Below are 24,950 nucleotides of genomic sequence, written 5' to 3' on the forward strand. Positions count from 1 at the left end.
TGGATCTCCTTGCAGTCCAAGGGACTCTCAAGAGTCTTCTCCAACACCACAGTTCAAAAGCACCAATTCTTTGGGGCTCAGCTTTCTTTATAGTCCACTTCTCACATCCATACGTGACTACTGGAAAAACCATAGCCTTGACTAGATGGTGGATATATTTCATTAAATTTTTGCACATAGACATAGAATGTACAACACCAAGAGTGACTCCTAAAGTAAACTATGAACTTTGGGTGAGTCAGTGTAAGTTTGTCCTTGATTAAAAAAAAAGAAAGAAAACATAACATCTGGTGAATGATGTTAGTAAGTGGGAAGCTTTGCATGTATGGAGCAGGGAGTATGTGGGAAATCTCTATACTTCCCCCTCAATTTTAAGGTAAACCTATAATTGCTGTAAAAAACAGTTTTAAAAATCAATGCAGTACGCATGTATGACTTATTCTGTACCATTTTTCTATGTTTGTTCTTATGTTTTTAGCACAGTTTTCTTGTTTTTTGCCTAATCAGTACAACTTTATAGTAGGCGTCAAATCTGCATATGTGGATCCCCAACTTTTTTCAAGATTTTTTTGGCTACACAAGGTCCCTTGAATGCCAACGTGAATTTTAGTATCAGATTGTCAATTTCAGCAAAAAGGGCAGTGGGAACTCTTGTTTCCAGTGAATTTTAAGGTTCTTTCTTCCTCGTGAAGAAATCTGGAGATGACACAGGGAGATTAGGAAACTGAGAATTTATTTAAACAAGAACATTCTCAGAGGGAGAGCAGGCAGGCAGGTGAGACGCTGCTGCCCTGGGTTTCTTTAGCAAGCCAGTTATGAGAGGCATACAAATGAATGGGTGGAACATTAACTTGGGAAGGAGGAGTTTTGGAGTCTTGGTCCCTGACTTTGATCCGAGCTCCATTTTCCCTCAGGGAATAGGGTTTTTGTCCTTTTATAGCTTAGATCATAAGTGTCATAGTGTTGGTGCATGATGAGTCCGTCTTGTCTGTAAGGCTATTTTATTGAAATGACAGCACAATGAGCAACAGGTTACATTCTCAAGCAGGAGATGCCTACCTTTCTTAGTCTGCTTTCAGGACATGTCCACCTAAAATGTGTGATTTTCTGTCAATGTGAAGGTTCCTTCTTTTCTTTGTCTGCCCATGAACCCCTTCTGTTTACAAGATGCAAAATTTCCTGCTATGCGGTCCCTGCCCACATTTCTCTGGTCATACCTAGCTACCTGCCTGCTGTAACACCCTGAACATTTTTGCAGTGAATATACAGATTGCTTTAGCCGTTACTGCTCTCTGAACAATGGTAAGTTTTCCAAACTATGAACATGGGCTTTGTTTACATTACTTTAGGTCTTCTGTAATTTCTTTCAGCAATTTTTTTGGATACATTGGACAGGTGTTTCATTTCCTTGTTTTTTCCTTGTGAAGCAATACTAAATAGCCATCTAACATTACCTTCACTGATTAATTTAAAAACACTTGAAGCCTGCTGAGATTCCTAGGCAGTCTCTCCTGTTCTTAATCTTTGCCAACAAATATGCATTAAATGGGTATAAAGAGCTACCCCACGACTTCACCTCTAGGCTTCAGTTTACTCTTCTCTAAAATGTCCTGTCCTGGAAGCACAGGTCTGCCACAGGCTTCACTGATGGTATCTTTGTGCAAAATTCAAAGAGGAAGTATAAGCACAATATCCATTTCACTATAGTAAAGGAACACTTTCTGTACATGTCAAATGTGGGCTCTTCAAACTGAAAAATAAAATATTCCCTGCCATATCAGTAAGCAAAGGAAGTCATAGTCATTGGTGATTACAGCCACCACTGATGGTGAGCTGGTGAGCCCTGAGGAAACTCAGGAAGGAAACAAAGAAAATCTGCCATCTAGCAGCCATTAGACCACAGCCACTCCCATGCGTGAGTCCTGAAGAACTCTGTGAAAGCGCAGGACTGCTGGCATGTATACCAAAGGAAGGATTTCAGTGAGCCCAGACTCTGCATCTTCCCATACATAGAAAAGTGTTAAATTCCTTACACTGAGATATCTAAATTTCTTTTATTAACAGTATACTTTTGTTCCTATTAACTTCCCTTGGTTGCAAAACTCTTATATATCCTAGCTCCCCCTGCACCTCCTTGGAGTTGTTTTCTCATTGCTACTTGAGATGCTGCCTCCTGGGCTTGAAGTCCTCAGTACGTCCACCGAATAAAACATAACCCTCAACTTTTACATTGTGCATAATTTTTAATTCAACACATTGAATTGGCAGGAAAATTACCTGTCTCAAAATGTCTTTTTAAAAACCCTAGATTTCTTCACTGAAAAAAAGTAGCAGAAAGAATTGAGGTGAGGATATCCACCCAATACAAAACAAGCGCAGAGGGTTTAAATGTTTTATCTTCATTTATCACAAATATATAAGATAGATACTATAATTCTCATATTTACAATAAGAAAACTGTAGATTATGCAGTTTGAATATTGAGTCCAGGTGACTCACTGATAGATGGGGTTTGTACTTGGATCCTTCTCCTGCCAATGCTCTTTCCACTAAGTCAGACTATAGGAGCTGATAAGAAAACATAACAATGAAAAATTCTCTGCATAAAAAAACAACAACAACAACAAAGCCTCCAATACCTCAAAAATATCCCCAAACATCTCTGATGTAAAATTAAATTTTACCATGTAATTTAAAGCATTGTTTCATTTAGTCTCAACTTCACTCCCCACCTTTCAGTGTCTTCTGCTCCAAAAAGTAAGTTCTGGACATCTAATGCACAGTGTGGTGATTATAGTCAACAGTACTCTGTTATGAACTTCATTGCTCTTACTACAAAGAAAAAAATAGAAGTAATTACCATGACAAAGGTATTACGTAAGACCACACTGGTAATCATGGTAAAAAAGATAAACAATCAAATCAACACACTGTACATCCTAAATTTATGCCATGTTGTATGTCAGTTATCTCAATTTAAAATACTTTTACACTATCCAGGTATGCTCTTCTAGTAACTGATTCACAATTCTGATTGCAAGATGGTGAATGCATTATTTTTACCATTTCCCAGGAAATTGTAATATGCCAACAGTTTTGAACACGTTTGAGAGCTTATGCCCTTAATTATCTAATTACCATCCCCAGACTCTTCTTTCCTGCTTGACTCTCTTTACTTTGTTCAACTCATGCTTGGAAAGCTTTAGCCTCTCTTCTCTATCTTAGGATCTGTAACCTTCCCCATATTTCTGGGTACATAAGATCAAGTTGTTCCCAAGCCTCCTACTGAGGGAAGATTAATGGAGGGTTACTTGTGAAGCATCTCTCCTGACCTACTTTACAGCTTCCAGTAAGGACACAGAATAGCTCTGTGTCTTATCTGTCCTGGGCCATCAATCTTACCCCATCAAACTCCTCACCAGAGGAACAATAAAAGAGACTGAGCTGGAAGGAGATGGCTGAGGAGGCAGGTGAGCAAGACAGCCACAGTCTCCAGAGCCGCTGACATCACTCCCCATTATCTCACTGTCAGGTAGGCCAGGTGGGGACTCTAGGAAGGCGTGGGTACCCTGGCGTGTACCATTCCAGGAGGACTGCTCCAGGTTAGTCTTTCCAGAAATAACTGTTTCTATTTCCTGAGGAAAAGAACTGAGACCCAAACGTGCATTGGTACTACAGGCAACCAGGCTGGCTGACAGAAAAGCTGAGAGAGTAATCAGTTCTTTCACTTTGTCAACAGTGTTATTTTCCTGGGCTCTCTTAAACGTCTCTGGGGGAAGCCTTCCAACAATGACACTTTATTTTATTGAATTGTAGGTTCGAGGGAAAGGTACAATAAATAGTTATCTAGGAGGTGGGAGTCATTGCTTTAGAAACAAGAAGCTATCTAGAACCTGGTTCTGGAGTCTATCTACCTAATGTGTCATGTACCATTGTTGCAAACACTCTTTAAGGTATCTTCCACAGACTTGATAACATGTCCTTCTTCTCATCATGGATCAAAGCTATTTTAATCATTGGCTTGGCATTTCCTCTTTATTGTGGTGAGTAAATTTTTCAATCCTAGATGAAGCCATTCACACATCATAGAAAATGCAGGAAACAACTACCATCATTTAGGAAGGGAGGCGCTTGATGTCCTGGGTGTGTAATACTTAAACTGGCAAAATGAAATGGGATATGTTACAAATATCTTTTTTAAAATTACATCAGATTGGTTTTGATTTCCTACTTTAGAAAGGTGGCGACAGAGAGGGTGTTTAGAATGAGCAGTAGAATTTAGTGGTTTGTTCATTTAAGACTAAAGATATCTATCTAATTTCCCCTCTTTTGGAAGTCAGATTTCATGGTTGCTAAATGCAGAGTGTGGGGAGTAATACTGTCCTCTAGACCCAGTATCCCTCGACAATCCAACTCCTTGTTTGCTGGCTCCAAGTGTATTAAGGACAAGGTTTTGTGTAAGGAGAGAAGTAATTGATCCCTCTGCTGAAAACTTATCTTTCTTAAAGCAAAGGCAGCCCATCAATTTCAGAGTAGAGTAGCTTAAAGGTATTAAAGTGATCCATGAACCTCAAGCTGAGTACAAAGGAATTAAATAGTCATTTACTTCTTCATATTAAGTGACTTCATAGAAGCATATTACATGGCACTAAGCAAGATGTTGTTTTCTCTGACAAGAATGTCTCACATATAAATACAGGGAAAAAGGGATCTCCACAGAAGGGTTTGGTGATTATTAAGCCATACGTCATTTTTCACAGAGTGAGATGAATTTAGAATTGTTTCCAGACTTCAAGTTATTTTGTGAAATTATTTTGATATTGCCACAAAAGCCTCACTTCATTATGGGAGGGGTTTGGGGTAGGCAACTTGCATAGTATTTTGCTATTAAAAGATGTGGGTACTTCCCAACAAAGACAGTGTTTTTCTCTCTTCATCTTCTTCTTTTTAATTTTCTTTTTTTGTGTGTTGGTTGCAGAAACTGCTTTTGTACCTTCTGGAGAAATTCGCAAAAGGGCAAGTTCATAGTACTTTAATTTGGAAATTGAAATTTTTTAAATTATTTTTATATTTTAAATTTTAATAGAAAATTTCACCAGAAAAAGTAAAACATAATAACCCTTCAAAAAGTAACATAAAGTGTCATTATTACACTAAGTTCAAAAAACAGAACCTTACCAGACATATTAAACCGTTTGTCTTTTTACAAGGTAAAATTACCACATCATTCAACATTTTATTATTAGGCAGACAGGCATCTGAAAAGGATGTTTAAAGTAAGATTTTTTTCCTCACAAATAAGAAGCTTAAGAAAAATAAGTTCACTGAAAGGAATGTAAACTAATCATTTTTACACAGAGTCAAATATTACATAGAGATGAAGAAAATCAATTATACTTCTAAACATCTAAATAAATAAAGGTAATTAAAGATGTTAAAAGAGCATGTCATCTAAGAATACACACATTATTGCTTAATTATGTACATTGACTACAGAGTCATCACTCACCAAATTACATATATACATATATGGTTAAACACACATATACAAACAGTCATATATATGAATACATACATATAGGGTGACAATCTGAAACTATAAAATGATCTAGTAATGAAACTATTGAGAAAAACAGTAGACTCACAATACATTCACTTTTATCATTTCTTGTGCTATGAGATAATGAGGAAAATCTCACTCAGGTATGAGAAGAAATAGGGGCAGAGTGGCTAAATTATTAAAATGTATCCAGCTATTTGAATGTTTTTAAAACATAACACTGGGGTTGTAAAAACATATCAGTATATTTTTATGTCTAAACTGGTTGTTGATACTTGATGTTTATACTTAATCTCAATATAGAAAACATTTATTCTATTTTGATGCATACAATGTTGTATGAAGAATAAGGAATATTTTATTCAAAAAGTTCATTATCTGAAAAATTTGATGTTGTCTCTTTGTTTATCAGCCAGAATGTAACGTGTATAAGGATCAATTACACTTTTGCACAAAAGAAAAAGATCCAATCTGTGCAACGAATGGCAAAACATACTCCAATAAATGCTATTTCTGCAGTAAAAAGCTGTAAGAACACATGACTAAATATTGGTTCTCCCAACATAATGAAGAAACAACCAGAAAATAATAGGAACATCCATGTTTCTGCTAGCCAAGGTTCAGTCTACACGGAAAGTAACTGTTTTTTCTCTGTGAAAGCCATAGAGACATGCCGGTACCTTCCCCTGAAGTCATATTCCTAAAAGTAGTTTTATTTGACCTCAAAGTATATCCCTGCTGGATATTACCCACATGCATAAATCATTACATTAACTGGATTTTATTGCTATGACTTACTACTGGCAGTCTGCTTACCAATACAATGTAATTCTTAACTCCAGAGGCTGAATGATAACCTCATAATGTAGCTCCAAACTACAGGCAGTATAACTGAGCAAGAAACTCTACTGACTTCATCAGTTCTAATGAGGTGGATGAACCTAGAACCAATTATACAGAGTGAAGTGAATCAGAAAGAGAAAGATAAATACCATATTCTAACACATATATACGGAATCTAGAAAAACGGTACTGAAGAATTTATTTACAGGGCAACAATGGAGAAACAGACATAGAGAATAGACTTATGGACATAGGGAGAGGGGATGAGAGGGTGAGATGTATGGAAAGAATAATATGGAAACTTACATTATCATATGCAAAATAGATAACCAACAGGGAATTTGCTGTATGGCTCAGGAAACTCAAGCAGGGGCTCTGTATCAACCAGGAGGGCTGGGGTGGGGAGGGAGATGGGAGGTAGTTTCTAAAGGGAGGGTATATATGTATACCTATGGCTGATTCATGTTGAGGTTTGACAGAAAACAGCGATATTCTCTAAAGCAATTATCCTTCAATAAAAAATAAATAGATTAAAAAAAAAAAAAAAAGAAACTCTACTGACTTCAGAAATTTGAATCCATCACAATTTATGTCAGAAAGGAATTCTCATTATGTCAGGAAAAACTATCCAGGGGATGCTCCATTTTGTCCCCTGAACTCCATGGCAGGACTCCAAACTTTCTTCAGAGAGCAGGGCAGTCTAGGACACTTTCACCCAATGTCACTTCCTGCCTCCTTCCCCCTGATGGAGTTTTCAGTCTGAGGGTTCAGCCAGCCTTCCTACCTCCTGCCTCATTTTCTCTTACTGGTGTTTCCTCTCACTGAATCCCCAGGTGGGCTTCTACTTCTAGAGAACCAGGAAAACAATCTCTACTCCTCCTCCTGAGGTCTGGGAGGGTTCCCAGGTTGAGTCAGGAGGGAGCATGTAGGAAGAGTCAAGTTGCCCTAGGGGATCAGGAGGACCTGTGCAGGGTAGTGGGGGTGGGAGGGGCCCACTGCTCGTGGAAGGGAGCAGAGCCCTCCTGGCTCTCTCACAGTCAAAAATCCTCATGGAGAAGCATTTAGTGCAACACTCAGACAATTTTAAATACTTAAAAAAATTTTTTTTCTTTTTCTTTCTTTACAGAGAAAACAGAGGAAAATTTGATTTCAGTCATTGGGGTCGTTGTTGCTGACTCTGCCTCAACCGCACATTCCTATGGCTTTTATTGCAATCCTATTTTGCCGTGGATTTAACAACCAGTCATCGCAATCAGGGCTTTAAATTCCTAGATGAGCAGACTAACCCTTCAGTAGTACACAAGATGTAGTACAGATTGTTGGAGAATTTTTCAACTCTAAGAGCCTGCCAGTGAAAGATTTCTATTTTCGATTATAAAATGATGGTTGAAAAACCTATCTTATTTGTGCGTTCAATAACAGAAAACCTAATGCAATTTGTAATCATGAATATTCCAGTCAATAAAATGTTAAATACCATTATCTCTATTAAAATACCCTTTCTTTTTTGTGGTTGGATTGGATTCAGTTCAGTTCAGTCACTCAGTCGTGTCTGACTCTATGACCTCATGGACTGCAGCACGCCAGGCCTCTCTGTCCATCACCAACTGCTGGAGTCCACCCCAAACTCATGTCCACTGAGTCAGTGATGCCATCCAACCATCTCATCCTCTGTCGTCCCCTTCTCCTCCTGCCCTCAACCTTTTCCAGCCTCAGGGTCTTTTCAAATGAGTCAACTCTTCTCATCAGGTGGCCAAAGTATTGGAATTTCAGCTTCAACATCAGTCCTTCCAATGAACACCCAGGACTGATCTTTAGGATGGACTGGTTGGATCTCCTTGCAGTCCAAGGGACTCTCAAAAGTCTTCTCCAACACCACAGTTCAAAAGCATCAATTCTTTGGTGCTCAGCTTTCTTCAGAGTCCAACTCTCACACCAATACATGACCACTGGAAAAACCATAGCCTTGACTAGATGGACCTTTGTGGACAAAGTAGTCTCTGCTTTTTAATATGCTATATAGGTTGGTCATAACTTTCCTTCCAAGGAGTAAGCGTCTTTTAATTTCATGGCTGCAATCACCATCTACAGTGATTTTGCAGCCCCCCAAAATAAACTTTGTCACTGTTTCCCCATCTATTTGCCATGAAGTGATGGGACTAGATGCCATGATCTTAGTTTTCTGAATGTTGAGCTTTAAGCCAACTTTCTCACTCTCCTCTTTCACTTTCATCAAGAGGCTCTTTAGTTCTTCTTCACTTTCTGCCATAAGGGTGGTGTCATCTGCATATCTGAGGTTATTGATATTTCTCTTGGCAATCTTGATTCCAGCTTGTGCTTCATCCAGACACACAAATACTTCTGGTAACTATAATTATAGAAATAGTCTCAAAGGTCAATAAATAATCCATTACTTGAAAGTTTATTAAAAAGTACAGACAACTGCACTTCTCTCTATGGTAAAGCTTCAAAAGCTCTAGAATAAGAATCTGAGAACTTGAACTCTCACAAATACTCCGTGTCAATCTTCTGATCAAAAATGTTAGCCAAGACAGACTTAAATTCTAATACATAGGACATACCTGTAACTTAATGAATTGCAGAGACTATTCAAAATATTGCATGATTTCTGAAGTTTGGGAGAAAAAAAATTATGTTATTTTCTCTCTCATAAAGCATCAAGAGACAGTTCAGTGATCCTGGCAGTCCAGGCAACTCTGCTTTTACTGATATAGGATATTCATTTGTAGTCCAAGTTTGATGCTCCTCTATTTCTCTTTACCTCTGAGGCAACAAGAAACTGAGTGAAATTTGATTGGTCAAAAACTCACTTAAAGTTTGGTTTTAATGGCAGAAATGCAGACTGCTGGAAAGCAAGTTTCAAGCTGCTACATATGTGATATCAGATCTGCTCTTCCTTTCAGTAAATATTTTCACCTCTAAGAGATAATCTATATGGGAGTTACTTTCATTTACTTTCCTTAGTATTAATTCTTAATGAAAATATCCATTAAAATGTACAAATATGGAGCCATAATATAAAAATGAATTCAACTACTTTCATGGTTTTTTTTTTCATTATAGAATACATATATAAAAACATTATTCAATGAATGCTGGTAAATTCATGTATGTATTCTTTTACTTGGACATGGGGTATCTCCGTAAGCTGGTCCAGCGAAGTGCAGCTACTGCTCCTGACCTTGGACGTGGGGTATCTCCTCTCAGCCGGTTGCTGCTCCAGCGCCGTGCGGCCACCACTCCAAGGTCAGAAAAACCCCCATAAGATGGTAGGCACTGGAGCGGCTGTGAGGAGATACCCCACATCCAAGGGCAAAGGAGAAGCCCCAGCAAAACAGTAGGAGCAGCGAATTCATGTTTAGAATCAAACCCTGTTCCTGCCAGAGATGCTCAGAGGGCTCAAACAAACCTTGTGTGCAGCAGGACCCAGGGACCACACAGAGACTGAGAAAGAACTGTGTTTGAGTGTTTCCCGTGGAGGTACAGATCAGCAGTGGTCTGCTGCAGGGATAGGGGCTCTGGGTGTGGGTATGACAGAAGTCCTCTTGGAGGATGTCACCATTAACCCCACAATAGAGCTGCCAGAACTTACCTAGGACTGAGAAATAGACTCTTGGAGGGCACAACAGAACCTGTGCACCAGGACCCAGGAAAAGGAACAATGACCCCACAGGAGACTTTCCTGTGGGTGTCCGGGAGTCTCCTGTGAAGGAGTGGGTCAGTGCTGGCCTGCTGCAGGGTCGGGGGCATGGACTGTAGCAGTACATGCCTGGGATCTTTTGAGGGAGGTTACTATTATCTTCATTACCTCCACCACAGTGTGGCCCCTGGAAAATAGCAGGGAGGGAACACAGCTCCACCCATCAAGAAAATCGGATTCAAGATTTACTGAGCACGGCTCCGCCCATCAGAACAAGACCCAGTATTCCCCTCAGTCAGTCTATCTCATCAGGAAGCTTTCATAAGCCTCTCATCCTTCTCCATCAGAGGGAAGACAGACTGAAAACCACAATCACAGAAAACTAACCAATCTGACCACATGGACCACAGCCTTGTCTAACTCAATGAAACTATGGCCCATGCCATGTAGGGCCACCCAAGACGGACGGGTCACGGTGGAGAGTTCTGACAAAATGTGGTCCACTGGAGAAGGGAATTGCAAACCACTTCAGTATTCCTGCCTTGAGAAGCCCTGAACACTATGAAAAGGCAAGAAGAGGACACTGAAAGATGAACTCTCCAGGTCAGTAGGTGCCCAATATGCTACTGGAGATCAATGGAGAAATAACTCCAGAGAAAGAAGAGATGGAGCCAAAGCAAAAACAACACCCAGTTGTGGATGTTACTGGTGATGGAAGCAAGGTCCAATGCTGTAATGAGCAATATTGCATAGGAACCTGGAATGTTAGGTCCATGAATCAAGGCAAATTGGAAGTGATCAAACAGGAGATGGTAAGACTGAATGTCGACATTTTAGGAATCAGTGAACTAAAATGGACTGGAATGGGTGAATTTAACTCAGATGACCATTATATCTACTACTGTGGGCAAGATTCCCTGAGAAGAAATGAAGTAGCCATCATAGTCAACAAAAGAGTCTGAAATGCAGTACTTGGATCCAATCTAAAAAATGACAGAATGATCTCTGTTCATTTCCAAGGCAAACCATTCAGTATCACAGTAACCCAAGTCTACATCCCAACCAGTAACACTGAAGAAGCTGAAGTTGAATGGTTCTATGAAGATCTACAAGAACTTTTAGAAATAACAACCAAAAAAGATGCCTATTATAGGACTGGATTGCAAATGTAGGAAGTTAAGAAACACCTGGAGTAATAGGCAAATTTGGCCTTGGAGTACAGAATGAAGCAGGGCAAAGGCTAATAGAGTTCTGCCAAGACAATGCACTGGTCATAGCAAACACCCTCTTCCAACAACACAAGAGAAGACTCTACGCATGGACATCACCAAATGGTCAATATTGAAATCAGATTGATTATGGACCAATCAGATGGACAAGCTCTATATAATCAGCAAAAATAAGACTGGGAGCTGACTGTGACTCAGATCATAAACTCCTTATTGCCAAATTCAGACTTAAATTGAAGAAAGTAGGGAAAACCATTATACCATGCAGGTATGACCTAAATCAAATCCCTAACAAATATACAGTGGAAGTGAGAAATAGATTTAAGGGATTAGATCTGATAGATAGAGTGCCTGATGAACTATGGACAGAGGTTCATGACATTGTGCAGGAGACAGGGAGCAAGATCATTCCCCAAGAAAAAGAAATGCAAAACAGCAAAATGGCTGTCTGAGGAGACCTTACAAATAGCTTTGAAAAGAAGAGAAGCAAAAAGCAAAGGAGAAAAGGAAAGATATACACATTTGAATGCAGAGTTCCAAAGAATAGCAAGGAGAGATAAGAAAGCCTTCCTCAGTGATCAATGCAGAGAAATAGAGGAAAACAATAGAGTTGGAAAGACCAGAGATCTCTTGAAGAAAATTAGAGATACCAAGGGAACATTTCATGCAAAGATGGGCTCAATAAAGGACAGAAATGGTATGGACCTAACAGAAGCAGAAGATATTAAGAAGAGGTGGCAAGAATACACAGAATAACTGTACAAGAAAGATATTCAAGACCAAGATAATCACAAAGGTGTGATCACTCACCGAGAGCCATACATCCTGGAATGTGAAGTCAAGTGGGCCTTAGGAAGTATCACTACCATCTAAGCTAGTGCAGGTGATGGAATTCCAGTTGAGCTATTTCAAATCCTGAAAGATGCTGTGAAACTGCTGTACTCAATATGCCAGAAAACTTGGAAAATTCAGCCATGGCCACAGGACTGGAAAAGGTCAGTGTTCATTCCAATCCCTAAGAAAGGCAATGCCAAAGAACGCTCAAACTATCGCACAATTGCACTCAGCTCACACATTAGCAAAGTAATGCTCAAAATTCTCCAAGCCAGGCTTCAGCAATATGTGAACCATGAACTTCCAGATGTTCAAGTTGGTTTTAGAAAAGGCAGAGGAACCAGAGATCAAATTGCCAATATCTGTTGGATCATCAAAAAAGCAAGAGAGTTCCAGAAAAACATCTACTTCTGCTTTATTGACTATGCCAAAGCCTTTGACTGCGTGGATCACAACAAACTGTGGAAAATTCTGAAAGAGATGGGAATACCAGACCACCTGTCCAGCCTCTTGAGAAATCTGTATGCAGGTCAGGAAGCAACAGTTATAACAGGACATGGAACAACGGACTGGTTCCAAATAGGAAAAGGAGTACGTCAAGGCTGTATATTGTCACCCTGCTTATTTAACATCATGAGGAACGCTGGGCTGGAGGAAGCATAAGCTGGAATCAAGATTTCTGGGAGAAATATCAATAATCTAAGATATGCAGATGACACCACCCTTATGGCAGAAAGTGAAGAGGAACTAAAAAGCCTCTTGATGAAAGTGAAAGAGGAGAGTGAAAAATTGGCTTAAAACTCAACATTCAGAAAGCTAAGATCATGGCATCTGGTCCCATCACTTCATGGCAAATAGATGAGGAAACAGTGGAAACAGTGGCTGACTTTATTTTCTTGGGCTCCAAAATCACTGCAGATGGTGACTGCAGTCATGAAATTAAAAGACTCTTACTCTTTGGAAGAAAAGTTATGACCAACCTAGATAGCATATTAAAAAGCAGAGACATTACTTTGTCCGCAAAGGTCTGTCTAGTCAAGGCTATGGTTTTTCCAGTGGTCATGTATGGATGTGAGAGTTAGACTGTGAAGAAAGCAGAGCGCCGAAGAATTGATGCTTTTGAACTGTGGTGTTGGAGAAACTCTTGAGAGTCCCTTCGACTGCAAGGAGATTCAACCAGTCCATCCTAAAGGAGATCAGTCCTGGGTGTTCGTTGGAAGGACTGATGTTGAAGCTGAAATTCCAATACTTCGGCCACCTGATGCAGAGAGCTGACTCATTTGAAAAGATCCTGATGCTGGGAAAGGTTGAGGGCAGGAGGAGAGGGGGACGATGGAGGATGAGATGGTTGGATGGCATCACCGACTCAATGGACATGGGTTTGGGTGGACTCCGGCAGTTGGTGATGGACAGGGAGGCCTGACATGCAGTGTTTATGGAGTTGCAGAGTCGGGTACGGCTGAGCAACTGAACTGAACTGAACTGAATATAGTTCCCTGTGCTATATATAGGACCTTGTTGTTTATCTATAGTAGTGTGCATGCATTACAATAACCCATAATGGAAAAAAATCTGAAAAAGTATATATTAATATATACACACACATATATGTGTATGTATAACAATCACTTGGCTGTATACCTGAGACTAACACAACATTGTAAATGAACAATATTTTAATAAACATTTTTTAAAAGCATAACTCTCTAACCTCCAAACACATGTTTCATGAAGAACTGCCCATTTCCAATCCAACTCTTTTGTCTACTGGTCTTAACTGTTATAAAATCCCTTTGGGCTCTGAGATATGAAGCTCATTAGAAGAATCCAATCACTGTTGAACATTTAGTATATATGCCTTTGAATAATTCAGTTTTTAAATGTATGTGGTCTCAAAAAAAAAAACAAAAACAAAAAAACAAACCTGTAGTATATAGTTACCTGGAGGAGGGTCCAGTATTAGGCAGAGCTAGTGTTTTACATATGTAAATTAAATCCATGTAGCTCATCTCTAGTATTGCCTAGAGTGGTGAGTTTCTTTGCCTCCTATTTACAGTAATAATGATGGGAAAGATGGAATCTGCTCTATGTTCCTCTTCTCTCTCTCTTAAAATATCTATCTTCTCAACTCAAGTGTTTTCTTTCTCACCACCATCCCTGCCACAATTTGAAGAAAACGTACTTTTTTGTTGTTGTTGTGAAGTTAATATTAAAAAATCCTCAAGTCTAACATTTCCTTTTCTGGTGCACTTCAAAATTTTACAGCCTGCTGTGAGTCACAGATTGTCTCTCCTCCTCTTAATCTCTGTTGATGAATAAATTTAAGTGCCTGGTATATAAAGAGTTTCTCTATAACTTCCCCTTTAAGTTTCAGTTTACTTTTCCCTAAAATATCCTGCAGTATATGATTTGGTCCATCATAGGCATCTCTGACGGAGAAGGCAATGGCACCCCGCTCCAGTACTCTTGCGGGAAATCCCATGGACAGAGGAGCCTGGTAGGCTACAGTCCATGGGATCTCGAAGAGTCGAACACGACTGAGCGACTTCACTTTCACTTTTCACTTTCATGCATTGGAGAAGGCAATGGCAACCCACACCAGTGTTCTTGCCTGGAGAATCCCAGGGACGGGGGAGCCTGGTGGGCTGCCGTCTATGGGGTTGCACGGAGTCAGACAGGACTGATGCAACTTAGCAGCAGCAGGCATCTCTGATGGTGTCTAAATAATTAAATCCAAGAGCTACTCTAAGCATAATAGACTTTACTATATGCGGGTCCTTCAATTAAATTGGCCTAATAAATTAATAATCTTAAATGTTTCTTTCTAAACCCTGGGTCTCTTCACTCTGAAAAGGCACAGTAACAGAATGACAAATATCTCCCAACTACACAACTTGAATGGAAATAGTTTAAGTATTTTACATGTAACATTTAAGACGAACAAAGGCATGTGGATGTATTACTCTCACATTTAAAATAAGAAAAGTTGCACTGCTGCTGCTGCTGCTGCTAAGTCGCTTCAGTCATGTCCGACTCTGTGCGACCCCAGAGACGGCTCCCCCGTCCCTGGGATTCTCCAGGCAAGAACACTGGTGTGGGTTGCCATTTCCTTCTTCAATGCATGAAAGTGAAAAAATAAAGTGAAGTCGCTCAGTCGTGTCCGACTCCTAGCGACCCCATGCACTGCAGCCCACCAGACCCCTCCGTTCATGGGATTTTCCAGGCAAGAGTACTGGAGTGGGTTGCCATTGCCTTCTCCAAAATAAGAAAAGTTGCACTAGAAAGTCTGAATACTGAGTTAAAGTTAATTAAGTATAGACTGAATTTGTACCCTGATCTTTGAACTGCCAAAGCCCTTTCCAATGACTCAGACTATGAGGCAGATTAGTTCATAAGGAAAAGATAACTCTGATCAAATCTCTCATTTACTTGAAATGCCTTCAGTGTCTTTCATTACCTATGCTGTGAAGATGAAATTATTGAACAAAAATTCAGGGCATCACTTCATGTGTTCTCAGCTTAACTTCCCAGCCTTCTCTCTCTTCTATCCCAGAAATTCACATCCTGTGCCCTGACCCAGGCTTGCCCAAAGCTGGCTGGTCCTGAGAGGTATCTGAGAACTTTAAAAATAAACCATTGTCCAGGCCTCGCCTACACACGCTTGTTCCACATTCTTGGTCATGGACTCCTAAAAAGGTTTCTAGCTAACGTCAAGTACTAGTGGTAAAATTGTGTAATAGTTTTACATGATGTAACCATTAGGGGAAACTGGTCAAACTGGCTTTCTCTTATTATTTCTTACAATTGTAAATCTACAATTATCTCAAAGTAAAAAAAATAAATAAATAAAATAAAAAATATTTTCCAATTGAGTATAATTCAATTCTGGTATTGAAAGATATGAAGGGTCAAAGGTATATATGTAATTATAGTTCACAAAACTCTTCTTGCTTGAATCCTTTTGTTCCTTTCCAGCTCAACTGCTTAGAAACCTTTCACATATCCTCTCTATCTTAAAATCTATAATATACATATTTATATTTTTACTGCCTCTCTTCCCCATATCTGGATTCATCAGATCAAGTTGTCCCCACGCCTCCTGCTGAGGGAAGATCTGTTGATGGGTGTTTGTAAAGCATCTCTTAAGAACTACTTGACAGCCCCTGTGAAGGCAAAGAATATCTCTGTGTTTTATCTCTCCTGGGGCTTCTGTCTTTCCCCACTGAGCTCCTTTCTCTATCAAGAAGAACAACTTAGCTGGGGAGACTAAGGAGAGACTTGAGGAGAAAAGGTGAAGTAGATGGTTTCAAACGCTGCTGGCCTCACTGTCCGTGATCCGTCTATGCCGGTAGTTCAGGCGCGGAATCGCGGGCGTTAGCCCTGGTGAGCAGCGCTGCTGGGAGGGCGGCTGCGAGTGCGCATGTCTCTCTACGTGTAGCCAGGTTCCTCATGAGCGGACGTCCAGAGCTGGGAAGGAAGATAAGCGGCCCCTTTTCCATGCAAACAAGACTTTGTCCCATGCTTTTCTCAGGTATCTATGCAGCCTACAGTTTATGTCTTGAATCTGAGGGTTGGAAGAAGAAAAAAAGGAAATGGTTCACCTAAATTAGTAATCTAGGGGACTGGAATGGTTCCTTTACCGAAGATTATATGTGTGGACTATAGATTCTGTTTATCTATTTACAGGAAAAATCAGGATTTTTCTCTGTTTATGAGTTATCAACCATTATAAAGTTTTCAGCTACTGACTTGATAAAATGTCTTTCTTCTCGTCATGGATCAAAGCTATTTTCATCATTTTCTTTGCATTTCTTCTTTGCTCTGGTGAGTAAATTTTCCAGCCCTGAGTTAAACAGACCCTAGAAAATTCAGTAAACAACTGCTGTAAACCAATTTTATTGGGTTTGTAAAACTTAAACTGGTAAAGTGAAACTGAACATGTGACAAATGTCTTATTTTAAACTGCAGCAATGGCTGCTTTTCTTCATTTCCCATATTAGACAAGTGAATACAGAGTAGTGGGTTTGAATGAACAGTAGGTTTTATATTTTTGTTCATCTGTAACTCAAGAACTTTAAATTCTTCCTTTCAGGGGTCAATTCCATTGTTGTTATATGCAAAGTGTGAGGAGAAATGATTTCTTCTAGATCTGGTATTTCTTGACAATCGGATTTGCTGTTTGCCAGCTGATTCCTCTTTTTCAAGGCCTTGTGTAAGAAGGGAACTCATTGTTGACCTTGTCACTGTGTTACCTTCCTTAAAGCTTATGGTGGCTAAATAAATTTCAGAATTTATACAGTAAGGTTACCTTAGAACAAATAACTGATGAATGAAGTACTGATTAATTTCTTCATAATTAAGTGACTTCGAAAGCATTGTTTTATTTGATGAGGATCTCAACTACAAAGATGAAAAGACAATGGTATCTCTAAAGCAAGGTGAAGGGAAGAGTTAAAAAATAATACAGGAAATTCCCTGGCAGTTCCAGTGGTTAGGACTCCCATGATACCACTGCACGGGGGGATGAGTTCAGTCACTGGTTGGAGAACTAAGATTCTGTATTCCTCAAGGCATGGCAAAAAAAAGAAAAAGGACATTACTTTTCACACTGTGCGATTACTCTGGGAATTAAAAAGTGGTTTTTGATTTTGTTCTGTTTTCTGAACTTGGTGTTTTGCTGTCAGATTTGCATTGTTAGTATAGGCAATTTTTGTTTCTGCTACTAAGATGTGTCACTTACTACCAGAGACTATGCCTGTTTTCATCCTGTATCATTTTTATCTCTTTTTTCCCAGAAGCTTTCCTCCGATATAAAGTAAAAATGGATAAGGTAAGATAACACTGAAGTCTTTAGGAAGTTAAAAATGATAAATTAATAACATTTTTAATGTTGTAAATTTTAACAACAAAATTGTGTGGTCTTTTTGTAAAGTATAATAAACATAAAAAATATTGACAATATTTTACATTTTAAGTGGGTAGTGGTTCTATTGAGGTTTGTTCTTAAACTTATATACAGAATATATTTATCCCATTTATATGTGTGGCATTTCATATTAGATTTGAACATGTCTTACTCTGTGTTATTTGATAAGTTTCATGTTTTTGTTTAATATTTTGCAGACTAACTGTATGTCATTCATGCTTTCACCACATACTTGTACTGGAGAACATGAGCCAGTCTGTGCAACCAATGGTCATACTTACCGTAATATATGTATTCTCTGCAGTGAAAAGATGTAAGAATATGACAGTAAATATTTCCTCTTCAAAAGTAATCAGGAAGTCATTTCAACAGAATAGGAAAATTCATAGTGCCAATAACCTAAACACAGCATATGTACAAAATAACTGTCGTAACCATACATAAAAGATGTCCTTTACACACCTGTACTTTTCCTTAAAGTTCTAATTTCTAAAAAGGAGTACTGCTTTAGAGCTCTCTACATAACCATGCAGAATTTTCTGAAAATCAATTATTATCTACTGCTGCTGCTGCTAAGTCGCTTCAGTCATGTCCGACTCTGTGTGACCCCATAGACGGCAGCCCACCAGGCTGCCCCATCCCTGGGATTCTCCAGGCAAGAACACTGGAGTGGGTTGCCACTTCCTTCTCCAATGCATGAAAGTGAAAAGTGAAAGTGAAGCCGCTCAATCGTGTCCGACTCTTCGTGACCCCATGGACTGCAGCCTACCAGGCTCCTCCGTCTACTAACAGCAGACTAACGTATGGTAATTCAGAAGCCCTGAGGCTGCACAGTAAATATTGGTATTGCCATGACCAGATCTTCAGCGTCAGCAACTATTAACTGGCACAGGACACTATGGCTGTAGTCTGAAATTAATCACCATGCACCATTCCTTCTAGAAAGGGATTCTTCTGATGGTCCCCTAAACCCCCAAGACAACCTTTCAAACCTTTCTCAGACTGCAGGGTAGTCTATGACACTTCTACCAAACTTTGTCGTCTCCTTCTCAAGGACCACAAACACATTCCCTAATCCCCCACTTTCTTGGGTACAGCAGATTCAAAGTATGAGCCAGAATCAGCATGCAGGAGTTTCTACAACAGCAGAAACTCAGGGCCAGGAACCAGATGCAGCCCAGTTCCTTACAGAACAGGAGCACAGCCACTCCATCCTGTCCCAAGTTCAGACTCCTTTTCATTAGGAAACACTTGATACACTTATCATGAAGTTTAAAATACTCTCTTGCTAATTTGTTTTTCTTTCTCTTTCTTTTCTCTATAGGCTTCTTCGTAAAAATTTTGAAGTTGCTCATTTTGGTGTTTGTTGAATTTTGATGAAGATATACACCCTTATAATTCTAATGTGATCTAATTTTGCAGTCAATTCTACAATTAGAATTTGATTTCTCTCAACTGGGTCCTTAAATTCACAGATGATCAGATATATCCTCTTATGGAACATGAGATGGAAAATAGAATTTCAAAGTTATTGCCAGTTCAAAGATTTTTTTATTTTAGGACTTTGATTCTCCATGTTTGGTTATTTAGTGACAGTTTGAAAAATATCTTAAATATATGTTTGATATCATAAAACTTAATACAACTTAAAATATTAAATATTTCATTCAAAAAAGTTAATGATTTAGTCTTTTTAAAAATCTTTCTTCTTTATAATAAAGGGAATATTGCTCACTAGGATATAGAAATACATTCACTTAGTTGTACAATCTTTTTTTTTTACAGATGCTTCTAAAATAATTCTTCAGTAAACATGGTATATTGATACATGTGTTCTTTAATTTTTATTCAATAAATTATATAAAAGCCTACTGAGAGTTTACAGTGAACCATGTCAGTTTGGATTCATGATCTCTGAAGAGGACGATTTAGCTTTGGAACCAGGGACCAAGCTTGTTCACTCAAGAGCTTTTGGGTAGCAGAGTTTTATTAAAGTATCGAAAGGGACAGAGAAACATTCTGACATAGACATCAGAAGAGGGTCAGAGAGTGCCCCCTACTCACAAGTCTTATCAAGGTCTTATATGCTTTTACCAGATCCACTCCCACAACAGACATCTTAAATTAACAAGATTCAGTTCAGTCGCTCAGTCATGTCCGACTCTTTGCGACCCCATGAACTGCAGCACGCCAGGTCTCCCTGTCCATCACCAACTCCCAGAGTTCACTCAAACTCATGTCCATCGAGTCGGTGATGCCATCCAGCCATCTTATCCTCTGTCAGCCCCTTCTCCTCCTGCCCCCAATCCCTCCCAGCATCAGAGTCTTTTCCAATGAGTCAACTCTTCGCATGACGTGGCCAAAGTACTGGAGTTTCAGCTTTAGCATCATTCTTTCCAAAGAACACCCAGGACTGATCTCCTTTGAAATGGACTGGTTGGATCTCCTTACAGTCCAAGGGACTATCAAGAGTCTTCTCCAGCACAATAGTTCAAAAGCATCAATTCTTCAGCGCTCAGCTTTCTTCACAGTCCAACTCTCACATCCATACATGACCACTGGAAAAACCATAGCCTTGACTAGATGGACCTTTGTTGGCAAAGTAATGTCTCTGCTTTTGAACATGCTATCTAGGTTGGTCATAACTTTCCTTCCAAGGAATAAGCGTCTTTTAATTTCATGGCTGCAATCACCATCTGCAGTGATTTTGGAGCCCCCCAAAAATAAAGTCTGACACTGTTTCCACTGTTTCCCCATCTATTTCCCATGAAGTGATGGGACCAGATGCCATGATCTTCGTTCTCTGAATGTTGAGCTTTAAGCCAACTTTTTCACTCTCCTCTTTCACTTTCATCAAGAGGGCTTTTTAGTTCCTCTTCACTTTCTGCCATAAGGGTGGTGTCATCTGCACATCTGAGGTTATTGATATTTCTCCCAGAAATCTTGATTTCAGCTTGTGCTTCTTCTAGTCCAGTGTTTCTCATGATGTACTCTGCATATAAGTTAAATAGGCAGGGTGACAATATACAGCTTTGACGTACTTCTTTTCCTATTTGGAACCAGTCTGTTGTTCCATGTCCAGTTCTAACTGTTGCTTCCTGACCTGCATACAGGTTTCTCAAGAGGGAGGTCAGGTGCTCTGGTATTCCCATCTCTTTCAGAATTTTTTCTGGAACTCTCTTGCTTTTTCCATGATCCAGAGGATGTTGGCAATTTGATCTCTGGTTCCTCTGCCTTTTCTAAAACCAGCTTGGACATCAGGAAGTTCATGGTTGACATATTGCTGAAGCCTGGCTTGGAGAATTTTGAACATTACTTTACTAGCATGTGAGATGAATGCAATTGTGTGGTAGTTTGAGCATTCTTTGGCATTGCCTTTCTTTGGGATTGGAATGAAAACTGACCTTTTCCAGTCCTGTGGCCACTACTGAGTTTTCCAAATTGGCTGACATACCGAGTGCAGCACTTTCACAGCATCATCTTGCAGGATTTGAAATAGCTCAACTGAAATTCCATCACCTCCTCTAGCTTTGTTCGTAGTGATGCTTTCTAAGGCCCACTTAACTTCACATTCCAGGATGTCTGGCTCTAGGTGAGTGATCACACCATCGTGATTATCTTGATCATGAAGATCTTTTTTGTACAGTTATTCTGTGTATTCTTGCCATGTCTTCTTAATATCTTCTGCTTCTGTTAGGTCCATACCATTTCTGTCCTTTATCGACCCATCTTTGCATGAAATGTTCCCTTGGTATCTCTAATTTTCTTGAAGAGATCTCTAGTCTTTCCCATTCTGTTGTTTTCCTCTATTTCTTTGCACTGATCACTGAGGAAGGCTTTCTTATCTCTTCTTGCTATTCTTTGGAACTCTGCATTCAGATGCTTATATCTTTCCTTTTCTCCTTTGCTTTTCACTTCCCTTCTTTTTACAGCTATTTGTAAGCCCTCCCCAGGCAGCCATTTTGCTTTTTTGCATTTCTTTTCCATGGGGATGGTCTTGATCCCTGTCTCCTGTACAATGTCACGAACCTACGTCCATAGTTCATCAGGCATTCTGTCTATTAGATCTAGTGCCTTAAATCTATTTCTCACTTCCACTGTATAATCATAAGGGATTTGATTTAGGTCATACCTGAATGGTCGAGTGGTTTTCCCCGCTTTCTTTAATTTAAGTCTGAATATGGCAATAAGGAGTTCATGATCTGAGCCACAGTCAGGTCCCGGTCTTGTTTTTGCTGACTGTATAGAGCTTCTCCATCTTTGGCTGCAAAGAATATAATCAATCTAATTTCGGTGTTGACCATCTGGTGATGTCCATGTGGCTGCATGGGCACAGGAGGGCCAAGAGGAGCCACTCCACATTCAAGATCAGGAGGGGTGGCAGTGAGGAGATACCCCTCATCCAAGGTAAGGAGCAGCAGCTGCGCTTTGCTGGAGCAGCCTTGAAGAAATACCCTACGTCCAAGGTAAGAGAAACCCAAGTAAGACAGCAAGTGTTGTGAGTGGGCATCAGAGGGCAGACACACTGAAACCATAATCACAGAAAACTAGTCAATCTAATCACAGGGACCACAGCCTTGTCTAACTCAATGAAACTAAGCCATGCTCTATGGGGCCACCCAAGACGGGCGGGTCATGGTGGAGAGGTCTGACAGAATGTGGTCCACTGGAGAAGGGAATGGCAAACCACTTCAGTATTCTTGCCTTTACAACCCCATGAACAGTATGAAAAGGCAAAATGATAGGATACTGAAAGAGGAACTGCCTAGGTACAAGTATTTTTGTGGACAAATGTTTTTCTGTTTCTTTTTCTCTTGAGTGAATAGCAGGAATGGAATGGATGATTCATATGTTAGGTGTATGCTGTATTTTTAAGAACCACTTTGTAAGAACCTGTTATCTAAAGTGTGTGCATGCGTGCTCAGTTGCTTCAGTCGTGTCCAACTCTTTGCAACCCTATGGACTGTAGCCCACCAGACTCCTCTGTCCAGGGGATTCTGCAGGCAAGAATACTGGAGTGGGTTGCTGTGCCCTTCTCCAGGGGATCTTCCTGACCCAAGGACTGAATCCACATCTCCTGCGTCTTCTGCATTGCAGGTGGATTCTTTACCGCTGAGCCACCAGGGAGGCCCATTATCCAAAGTGGCTTCTTATAGTTCCACCAACAATGCATGACGTTACAGTTTCACCACATCCTTATGAACACTTTTTATTATTTTTCTGTTTTGATTATATTCATTGTGGCATTTATCATTTGTATAATTGTAAAACCACGTGGTGGTGGTTTAGTTGCTAAGTTGTTTACAACTCTTGCAACCCCATGGACTGTAGCCTACCAGGCTCCTCTGTCCAAGGAATTTCCCAGGCAGGAATACTGAAGTGGGTGGCCATTTCCTCCTGGCGGGGATCTTCCTGATCCAGGGATCGAAACCTGGTCTCCTGCATTGCAGGTAGATTCTTTACCAACTGAGCTACCAGGGAAGCCCCATGTAGTAAACGACAAATTAAAGCGACATTGAAAATCAACTCTACCTCAGTTAAAAAAAAATAAAATTAATCAATTATTTAATTAAAACCATTTAAATCAGTTTATGAAATCTGTGTATATACTATGTCATCATCATTAAGAAATAAAGGTCAAGTCTTAATAGAAAATAACATACCAAATACTAAACTCGGTTGTTTCTTAGCGATAGTTTCTTTCTTCACCCTTTCCTTTATTTAGTAATGAAGATATATTTACTGGGCTTCCCTGATGGCTCAGATGGTAAAGAATCCACTTGCAATGTAGGAGACTTGGGGTTCTGTCCTGGGTTGCGAAGATCCCCTGGAGAAGGCAGGGCAACCCACTCTAGTATTCTTGCCTGGAAAATTCCATGGACAGAAGAGCCTGGCAGGGTACAGTCCACGTGGTCACAAAGAGTCAGACACAACTGAGCGACTAACACACTTTCACACTATATATTTACTATCATCGGGGAAAACAACTTCAAAAAGCCAAAAAAGTATGCCCATGTGTTTTACTGCTAATATGACCAAAGTTCACCCAACTTAACGTTTCCCAATAGTTATATTAGATACTGAAGTTTCTCCTCCAGTTTCCATAATAACAAGCAAGTAACCGTTCATTTAATTAGGCTCCAGGGAAGAACTGGGCCTCCCTGATACCTCAGTTGGTAAAAAAATCCACCTGCAATGCAGGAGACCCTGGTTCAATTCCTAGGTTGGGAAGATCTGTTGGAGAAGGGATAGGCAACCCTCTCCAGTATTCTTGGGCTTCCCTGGTGGCTCAGCTGGTAAAGAATTCACCTGCAATGTGGGAGACCTTGGTCCCATCCTTGGTTTGGGAAAATCCCTTGGAGAAGAGAAAGGCTGCCCACTCCAGTATTCTGGCCTGGAGAATTCCATGGACTGTATTGTCCACGGGTTCACAAAGAGTTGGATACGACTGAGCAAATTTCACTTTCAGGGAAGAACTAAAGACAATCTTGGGCACCCTCTTAAACCAGCAGGATACCAGGACACACAACCATTAATGCCATCTGCTATGGACTGAATGTCTGTGTCCTCCCCAAAAGGTATACTTTGAAATTCTAACTCTCAAGATGATGTTACAGTGAGGAGGGTATTTGAGAAGATGATTAGGGCATTAGAGGGCAGAGCCCTCATGACTAGAATTAGTGCTTCTTTATAAAAGAGACTCCAGAGAGCTAGCTTGCCCCTTCTGCCATGTAAGTTTATAAAAAAATGCTTTCAACCAAAACCAAATGTGCAATTATCTTGATCTTTGACTTCTCAGCCTCCAGAATTGTGAAAAATAAATGCTTGTTGTTTACAGACTACTCTATTCATAGTATTTATGTGTTATGTGACTTTCTTAATAATTATCTTTACATT

At 39.8% G+C, this 24,950-nt stretch overlaps 2 protein-coding genes across 5 annotated transcripts; both read left to right on the plus strand.

The window, feature by feature from the left end:
- Positions 1 to 1,238: 1,238 nt before the first annotated feature.
- On the plus strand, positions 1,239 to 7,662 carry LOC100295995 (uncharacterized). Of its 3 annotated transcripts, XM_059888783.1 has the most exons (6): positions 1,239 to 1,302; positions 3,344 to 3,470; positions 3,954 to 4,043; positions 4,979 to 5,016; positions 5,977 to 6,088; positions 7,530 to 7,662. In XM_059888783.1, coding segments are annotated over exons 2-6 (258 nt in total). In that variant the 5' UTR covers positions 1,239 to 1,302; positions 3,344 to 3,454; the 3' UTR covers positions 7,532 to 7,662. The 3 variants fall into 3 exon arrangements, 2 of the variants coding, with proteins under 2 accessions (XP_059744766.1, XP_059744765.1); XM_059888782.1 differs by lacking the exon at positions 1,239 to 1,302 and having other exon boundaries at positions 3,214 to 3,470; XR_009495289.1 differs by lacking the exons at positions 1,239 to 1,302; positions 5,977 to 6,088; positions 7,530 to 7,662 and having other exon boundaries at positions 3,448 to 3,532.
- Positions 7,663 to 16,224: 8,562 nt separating this feature from the next.
- Positions 16,225 to 19,922, plus strand: LOC104972858 (sperm-associated acrosin inhibitor). 2 transcript variants are annotated; one of them, XM_024995248.2, is made up of 5 exons: positions 16,225 to 16,658; positions 16,814 to 16,951; positions 17,926 to 17,957; positions 18,251 to 18,366; positions 19,378 to 19,922. In XM_024995248.2, exons 2-5 carry the CDS (start codon positions 16,885 to 16,887, stop codon positions 19,421 to 19,423), a joined length of 261 nt encoding a protein of 86 aa, XP_024851016.1. In that variant the 5' UTR covers positions 16,225 to 16,658; positions 16,814 to 16,884; the 3' UTR covers positions 19,424 to 19,922. The 2 variants fall into 2 exon arrangements, with proteins under 2 accessions (XP_024851016.1, XP_024851015.1); XM_024995247.2 differs by having other exon boundaries at positions 16,227 to 16,658; positions 17,923 to 17,957.
- Positions 19,923 to 24,950: the final 5,028 nt, after the last annotated feature.

Source organism: Bos taurus, chromosome 7 (assembly GCF_002263795.3).
Source record: "Bos taurus isolate L1 Dominette 01449 registration number 42190680 breed Hereford chromosome 7, ARS-UCD2.0, whole genome shotgun sequence".
In the NCBI taxonomy this organism is placed as follows: domain Eukaryota; kingdom Metazoa; phylum Chordata; class Mammalia; order Artiodactyla; family Bovidae; genus Bos; species Bos taurus.